Source organism: Cyprinodon variegatus, unplaced genomic scaffold (assembly GCF_000732505.1).
Source record: "Cyprinodon variegatus isolate N-32 unplaced genomic scaffold, C_variegatus-1.0 Scaffold206, whole genome shotgun sequence".
NCBI lineage: Eukaryota > Metazoa > Chordata > Actinopteri > Cyprinodontiformes > Cyprinodontidae > Cyprinodon > Cyprinodon variegatus.
In genome coordinates, this window is record NW_015150659.1 from 885,063 (window position 1) to 894,199 (window position 9,137).

Genomic DNA, 9,137 nt, shown 5'->3' on the forward strand with positions numbered 1-9,137 from the left:
GGAGGTGCGCTGTCAGTAGGAATCCCGTTCAACAGCAGCCTCTGGCCCGGTCACCTCTATAACAGCGGCGGCGGCTGGATGGCGTTTTTCATGTCTGGAATCCAAACTTCAGGCACCAGGATAATAAAAGTGAACATGTTTTGCCAGCAGATTTAGACATTTTAAGTTCCTTTAGGCGTTAATAAACTGTTTCAGAGGAGTGATCATAGTGATCTGCATCAGGAGCGCTATGTCAGTCTTCCAGCTCCCAGATCAGCTTCTCTGATTGGTTGATGTGGCTTGTCCAGCAGCAAAAGTTCAATTTTTCAACTCCAGCAGCAGGTGCGTTGGCAGAGCGTCAGATGCTCAAACGCTCACGATTGCTTCAGATGCTTTTGGTCTGAACGTTCAGACTGCAAGCTGCAGAGGCAGCTAGTTTACATGCAAAGTCAATGGTCGACACGCATCAAGGTGCAGAAAAAGGTCATCAAAGCATCAAAAATAAAGCAGCATGCTGCTTCTTCTGCTTGCAGTCTGAACATAGCATGAGCTGTAAGTTGTTCCCCAAAATGTTTTTGCTACCATATTAAGGCTTTATATATGCGAAAGTAAATACTTGCCTACAGTGATCTGGAGAATGAAGAAAACTATAATTAAATACCATGGTGATTGTTATGCATATGTGTGAATCACAGTATGCAAGTTAACCGTTTTTTTTGTTAATATTAGAAAAAAAATGCATTTGCAGTGGCTTTTTGGGCTTTAGGAATATGGAGAACTAACTCTGCCATAATTAAAAATACATACAGAAAAAAATGAAGGACTTAATAATATAAGATTGCTTGAAAAAGAAGCCAATAATATAAATTTGTGTGCCAATAAATAAATAAATAAATAACCCATTGGCATGCACAAAAATGAAATAAAGACGAAAAACATGTAAGAGAAAATAAGTGGGTTAAAAATAAGTCGGAGTAAAAGGAAGAAGAAAAGTAAAATTAAAAGTGGAAGTTAAGATATATATATATATATTTTAGATAAATATTAATCAGTTGTTGAAGAAATATCTAATTTTTATTATTTTGTCGCATTTAAAGGAAGACAAATTCATATTATTAGCTACTTTTTCAAACAATTTTGTATTATTAAGTCCTTCATAAATTTCTGTATGTATTTTTAATTATGGCAGAATTGGTCCTCCATATAGCACATTAACACATTAGATCGCAGCATGGCAGCTTTGAAACTATCAGGAATAAAATGTCCTTTGGTTATAAATGTTTTACATCAAAGACTGGTTTATTCAATCTTCTTTCATCTACTGAAAATTGAGAAATCTAGTTTACACAATCTCCCAGTTTTGGTACAATAAAGGGATTTTCTATTCTATTCTATTTAGTTTTTCAGTGTGTGAAAGACAAAATGTATCTTTTTTGTTTTCTTAATAAACTTTGTTAGACTTTATTATACAGTTGTTAGCACATCCAGGCTCTGTTTGACCAAACTATTCAGTCCGATTTTTTATTTAGGAACATTGTTCTTTTGTCTACTTTCATAAAAAGACTATAAGGAAAACCAGGTTCCCAACCTTCAAAATGGAACACAGCAACATAAATGACTGTAGCTGTCACATGAAACCAGGCATCAAAGTCCAAAGTGCACTGCAGACTAACCTACAGTCGGAAGTTAAATGCAGTTTGATTAAACCGCTTTATCAAAGAGGAGCTTCAGTCTAAAACTGTTTCCGCGACATTAAAGCATGCATGTCATACAGACTATTTGCATGAGCAGAGCACAGTCATGTGTATCATTGTGTGCTTGTGTAAGCTCATGCAGCTGACTCATCCAAGGCCTCACAGTTTATGACTTGTTTTATTTCAACGAAGCTGTTCTCTATGACAAATTATTTGAATAATGCATTCTGGGTCAATTTATCTGCATTTTTGAAAGTGGACAATTCCTTTAATAATATAAGATTTTTAAAATTGCTTACTAATCATATTCAGCTGATTTTTTTAACATCTTAATTTACTGTGCTGGATGTATGAGAGTAGTAAGGTTTTAAACCTGCTTATTTCTGAGAATGCTCCAAAGTGGGCTTTGATACTATAAATGCATAATTTAGTGCTTGAACAGTTGGTGCACATGATGTAAGATTACCCATGGGTGGGTTTTAACAGTTGCACGCCCATTCGTTTGCATTTCCAGGTGATAGCAGTGGTGATGGATGTCTTCACTGACATCGACATCTTCAAAGACCTGCTAGATGCCGGGTTTAAAAGGAGGGTGTCTGTTTACATCCTGCTGGAACGCACAATGCTACCTCATTTCCTGTCAATGTGTCGGAGGGCCAACATGCATGCTGGGCACCTCAAGGTAAGCTGCTGTACCTCGCCGCGCTCTTTGAGAGAGACTTGCATCAAACGGATGATTAAGAAATTTGCAACTTATTAGGAACTGGTAGAAAAGTATAAATTATGAGATAGGTGTGTCAGTTTGGTTTGGCAGTCTCACAGCTTTTAACGTCAAGGCTTCAATAAAGCGTTTCATATTATGAGACTTATCTCACTGTTGTTTCTGCTGGTTTCTTTCTCACACTGGATCATAAACACACACACACCCTTGTTCCAATAAATAATAAGACGTTGTCTTATTTGGCTGAAACTGTATAAGAGGGTGTGTTCATCTTAGGTGTCATGGCAGTTGCTTCAATAATATAACGCATTAAACAGGTTATGGTAATACAGTATGAAGACGTGTAAAAGTTAGTGGGAAATATAATAGGCTCCATCTGATAAATGTACTGGGACAGATGTGCTTAGAATAAATTCATATGTTTTTTGCTGCAGCATAATATCGTCCTAAAAAAAAAATGAACCTTTTTAAATTGAATGAAATTGTTCATTGAAGATTATAGTCCACTGATGCCTCTTCTATCAGCAGCTTTTAGGATTCTGAGAACATTTCAATGACTTAAATTAACAAAATTCTTAAATTAATAATATAAAAAAACTTTTGAGAATTAGGGCAGTTTTCAATCGGATGCTAGTTTGGAATCCCTGGGGTCACTAAGATTCGCTATGGGGATATGTTTAATAAGTAAGTCAAACCAGTGGTGCATTTTATAGTCCTGCTATCATAAAGGTACAACTGGCATTTTCCAAATGCTGCTAGAATGCTTATTAAATCTGCTTGCTTGGGTCAAATTACACAGAGATTTAGCTTTTCTACACATCCATGTAGAGTTGGGAAAGAACCTCTTCCCAGCTGTGAAGCACAGCAGGTGATCTGTGGTGCTGTGGTATTACTAGTCTCCTAAAGAAAGCTGATTCATATTTGGGGGATCAACTCTAACTAGAAAAGCACTCGAAGAGGATAGACTTCCGTCAAGCAGCAAATGTTACCCCATATTGTGACTTAAATTCTATAGCTAGAATGGGAACAGGATCTGGATCATTACCAAATGTTCTGCCTTCACCTTCTTTATTCACTCTGCTTTCTTGTTTGATCACATTTCCTGTGCTTTTGTCTTCAGAGTAATACTTCTGGACTTCTCTGAGTCCCATGCTAAAGCTTTCAATGACAAACTGCTGTCACTCTCTGGTTTAGGGGTGACCTGCTTGTTCTGCCAAATGTTAAAGAATCCTTTAAGAACTTCCTCCATCCGGATTATGACCAAAATTACTGGATTTATCCTTGGACTTGGGTGCACCCTTGTGAAAAGTATCATTAAAATCTGTTTTATAACTTTTCAAATGATCGTGTACAAAGAGAGACAAACTCTCCAAAAAAGCAACCTCCTTGCCAGAGGTAATAGCAACACAGAGGAATTACAATGGCTTTTAGCAGAGACTAGAGAATGTATCATCACTCAGACTTTTAGGGGGCTGATGATGTTAAACTTATATCTACATCTATATAGAAATGGTTCAGCAAATGATTAATCAAGCTTCTTTTAGGTCTGTATATTACCAGATCTATATCATCAGGAAAACCTCCAGGATGAGTTAAAGTAAAGGATGGAATACATTCTTTTGATATTAGATTATGCAGCAACAATAAAATATGTATTTTTCTTAAGGCTTTCTTATTTTTCCAGCAGCATTTTTTATAGCTTGTTTTGACAACACAAGTAAAGGATTGAAGTGTCCTCATGTTGCTTTAGCCAGATTATGTAAACAACAGCTAGAGAATGTGATTATAAAATAAAATCTCTATTTTTTTATACCTATTAAATGATCCCCACCCTTTAGTATTATGATAAACAAAACAAAAAAAATAAAATAAATGACAAACATTTGTTTGAAAAAAAAAATAGCTGTTATTTCAAACATTCCTTATGTGGGTTGAACTGAAATCAAAGTCTAACTTAATCTAAGCTGCTTGTAAACCAGTCGGCTGGCCCTGCTACTGTAAACAATAAAAAATATGACATGTAGATTTATGCAGCTAGTGATATTTTACAGACACCTGCTAAGATTATAAATCTACGAACAAAAAGTGGCAAACTGATGATGACCCTAAACTATGGAATCCTAAGAAATGCATTTGAAAAAAATATATAAAATGCAGATATTCCAAATTTGTAATCTCAGCAAAAATTTTGCGTAATTGAGATAATCAGTATATATTACCCAATCTTAGTATTAGAGTATTAATAACAAATATATGAAGACTTGTGCTTCTCTCTCTGTGTTTTTCTATGTTTTATGTTTTTTTTCCTGCTGACTGATATCCTCTGGAAGTCCCCAGGTCAAAGTCCAACCAGTAAGGTGAAATTAATTATTTTTTGGATACTGGACCATTAATAAGTCACAGTTGTTTAAAGTCAAGCTCAAAGAGCATCTGCTAACTGTAGAACTGCATTTAGCATATATGATATACCGCATATACATTTCTTACATCAATGAAGGGAACCATGGCTCGGTAATATTTTAAATTACTATTTAAATAAAATCTGACTTGAAAGATTTGAATGAAAATAAGTTTTTATACTGCACCAGAAACTTTTCAAATACAGATATTCAGCTCATTACTATAATCATTTACTTGCCAGTTTGCCAGTCAGCTAAAATGATGTATAAAAGTGTAACAGCTTAACATACTCTGGGAACTATCTGGGTGCAACTTGTTAACAAAACAGCAGGAATCGCTTCTCTGTCATTCGAGTTTCTAGTTTGTAAACATAAACTTGTGTTTGGAAAGCTGTTAAATGAATGCAGACATTTTAGCTGAGCAACGTTTTCTCTCCGTTTCATCATCATTGCATTTCCCTTCATTCAAAAATAAAGATTTTGCTTTCTGCTATTTCTCTCCAGGATGTCTCAGTTCTTGCTTTCTTCTTAAGTGTGAGATGCCAATTGCAAGTCCTGCCCACATTACTACATCTGCACCGTGTTCTTTTAGCCTGAAGTTGCCCTACTTTTTAAATTAGTCAAAACCTACACAGCAAGATGTCTCTGTGTTAGGGGAGTCTACTCTTGTACTTTTTTTCTTTAATGATACCATTGGGAAAAGGTCATTTAATCTTTTTAAAAATGGTTTTAATTCTTTTCTCATCTCAAGTCATACAGTGACACTCCTGTAAGGATGAAGCAACAAATCTAACAAATATCCATGAATCTGAAAATTATTCTAAAAACTATATATAAATGGAGGATGTTTTTAAATAGGGAATATTTTATTCTAAATTTTATCTAAGTAAATAAAAGACGGAGACGGATTTACAGAGTAAACTCTACTTTATTATGAATAAGGAAAGGAGTCTCTTGCCATGTGAGTCAGCTGTGTAGGATGCAGGATTTCACCCCGCAACCCAAGAGTCTTTTTTTTATCTCCAGCTTGGATGCTTGTTGTGCCCTTGGGCAAGGCACGTCTCCATCATTGCCTACTGGAGGTGGTCAGAGAACGAAGGAGTGCCTGTGTATTACAGCTTTGCTAAAAAATGCTCTAAAGTTATAAAAGCAGTTGGGACATGTAGGCTACATATCCTGTCTTATAGGAGCATAAATGCATTTATAGCTCTGATTCCATTTTGAAATTGGCTTCTCGATTCAAATTGTCATTTGACGTGTGTCAATTTCAGCTAATTTTTAAGCAACTTTCTGTAATATAACAAACAGATTCAGCCATCATGGGGATGACTTTGGGTTGGCATTTAAATACCCAACCTGACAATCAGTGCCTTCTAATAAATGCTGCTGTTGCACAGAGGATTAGTTAGATGTTAAACTGGTAAGGCTAAATAGTGCCACTCTGCATTTGACAATCTAAACCAGCTGATAACCCATCCATCATCATGTTCCAGAAGGGCATCATGTATCATATTCTTCCATTGTTGATGTTTTCCAGCAAGACCGAAGCTGACTTCCTTGTACAATTACGCATGCCTTTCAGCAGCTATTTATGGACATGTGTGATTATCTGCATGTCGTCTGCCTGAATAACCATCACAGCTGATTTAATGTCAGAATAGAAGTTTACCTTTGAGAATAAACCTGGATTTTTATGCTCCTTGGCGCATAGAGCTATGTGTGTTTACATGACCTAGATGGAGGAATATTTACAGTTTACAACCCAATGAGACTGTTTCCATCATTTTTTTTTTTAGTGTATTAAGATTTTTTATAAAGATAAATTATTCACTCTCATTGTTCAAATTTAAACCATAAAAGTTCAAACTCATGAAAAAACATCAGATGTTATCCATACTATCCATATCAATCACTGTAAAAATGTCCACAGCTGTATGATGGTTATTTATTCTCCAGTTGCTCAGTTTCATGTTATTAAAAAACTTTATAGTACAGTATTTTATTTGTTTATTTTTTAATTCTTCACTAGTATGTTTTTCTTATAGATTTTTCTAAGGTCCACATTTGTGTGACCATTTTTTCTATAATCTTTTTGCTGCTGTAAACACCAAAATTTGCCCATTGTGGGACATTCTGTTCTATTTAAATTACATGAACATTTGGTGAATTTTAGTTCTTTTTAGCATTATTATTGCAGATATAAAAAGAATAGGTGTCTGCTGCAAATTCTCACAGCAGGTCAAAAGTATGCATGGATTGCCCCACACTTTCAGCATTATTGTTCTTTTATACATCCTGAGTTTTGTGTTAGACATTACTGCACGTTTTTTCTGTGCAGACTCTCTTTATACGCGAGACCACAGATGACTGTTTCGTTGCCACAAAGGGGTTTACTAGATCCTTTCTCAGCTTCTTGTCCATATCTGATGAACCCAATGACTGCATTGTCATCCCAGTATTTCTGCAGATGTCAGGATTCTAAATCAAAGTTGTACATAGTATACTCTGTACTCATCCTACTTCCAGTAAGAACATTAATTTTTATAAAAATAAATAGTGAGAGTACCATCCCCTGTAGTGCCCTTGTGCTGCTGACTACCTGGGTGGACACATGACTCTTTAGTCTAACAAACTGTGGCTTGTTATTCAGGTAATTTTTAGTCCAGGCAGTTGGTGATGCCTCAACATGAGGCTTCTGGAGTGTGTGACAAAGTAAGAATTGTCCTGAAGTATTTTAAATTCAATTCAGTTTATTTATATCGCCCTAATTCAAAACACATGTCATCCCGAGGCACATTCCAGGAAAATTTTAAACACATCATACAGTCAGGTTGGTTCAAAGTTTTCTGTCTAAGGAAAACAGGCTAATTGCATAAACTCAACAACAATCCCTAACACCAATTATACACGTAGCGACAGTGGAGAGGAAAACTACCTTTAACTGGTAGAAAACTTCCAGCAGAACCAGGATTTCTGCCTGAGCGGCTTTCTGCCGAGGTTGACTGGGGTTCAGATTCTATAGTTACCTCAGATGGTGCTTCACCTTACATACAGAGATAAACCAATCTTATTTAGGGGAGTGCCAGTGATCTTGTTTTTAATACATTTAATTTTATTTTAAAGAATCCCATAAAATCATTACTGCTAAGAGCAGGGGGAATAAATGGTTCAACAGAGCTATTGCTCTGGATGAATTTGGAAAAAGTATTAAAAGAAATCAAGGATTATTCTTATTTTCCTCTATCAATGAGGAGAAATATGCTGCTCTTGCTTTACACCTTATACAGCAGTAAACGTTTTTTTTTCAGACTAGGTAGGATACCCCTGGGCATGTAGAGTTCCATTTTTTACCAGGTTCCTAGCATCTTGCTTCACAGTGCACATATCTTTATTAAACTAAGAAGTCAGCTTTATATTTTAATTATTTTTTTAAATTTCTTTTTTTAAGTTGCTTTTGTATACTCCTCAATATATCCCTTACTAAATGTTTTTTCCTCTTGTTTAGTGGTATCTTCAGATCACTGGTGGTCTGATCTATGGTTTTTATTGGGATAGCATCACACAAGGTGCGCTTCCATCAGCTTTTCTAATGTGCCTTTTGAAGTGTTGCATCAGAAAAGCTCAATGGTCAGGCAAAGTTTGAATAAACTTTGCGAGCTGGAGGTGCTTTTTGCAAAAAAGGGTTGATGCACAAAACAGAAGATGGAAACACTTTTTTTTCAAAACAGTTCTGACGTTTCAAACTTTTACTCAATTGTCTGATCAGCTGTTCTTCTGCTGGCATCTTCCCAGATGTTCCTGTTTTGCACATAGACAGTGGTGGAAACAACATGCGATTACTTGCTGATGTCGACATAAGAACAACACATTCATTAAAACCTTCCTCCCTTACTGATCTGTGGTCAATGCTCTGCTTCCTGTTTACTACAGCCATGTGTGATAATGTAATATGGATGACAATGTAGGATGCCTTTGCAGTGCTTGGTTAATTTGCTTCAAACCAAATGGAAACAAAGTTTGCATTTCTTTTTCTTCGAACTTTTAAAACTTCACTTAAAATTAGAATTTCAGTTGAATGGAAACACAGCTACTGTTGGGACGGTGTTATCTACACAGAAGTTTATATAGGCAGTAACACACTCAGTCGTTGCACTGATGTCCCCTCTATGTAACCGACACAGTATGCTGGTGTTTGTCCTCAACACAACTTGGAATTGTCGTGTCTGCTTTCTGTGACCATCTTCTTAGAGCTCTGTTAAATGCAGGTTGCCTCTTCTAAAGGGGCCTATACTTTAACAGAGAAAAACAAGATTGTGATCGGATATCCCCCAGAGGAGGGTCTTG

The 9,137-nt window shown here is 36.0% G+C and overlaps 1 protein-coding gene across 1 annotated transcript in view; it reads left to right on the forward strand.

Annotated features, from left to right (window-relative positions):
* Positions 1–9,137, forward strand: part of fam83g (family with sequence similarity 83 member G) — an 18,001-nt gene that overhangs the window by 1,799 nt on the left and 7,065 nt on the right. Inside the window, exon 2 of the mRNA XM_015380030.1 lies at positions 2,188–2,355. Within this exon, the coding sequence (XP_015235516.1) occupies positions 2,188–2,355 (168 nt within the window). The remainder of the gene's footprint in view (positions 1–2,187; positions 2,356–9,137) is intronic.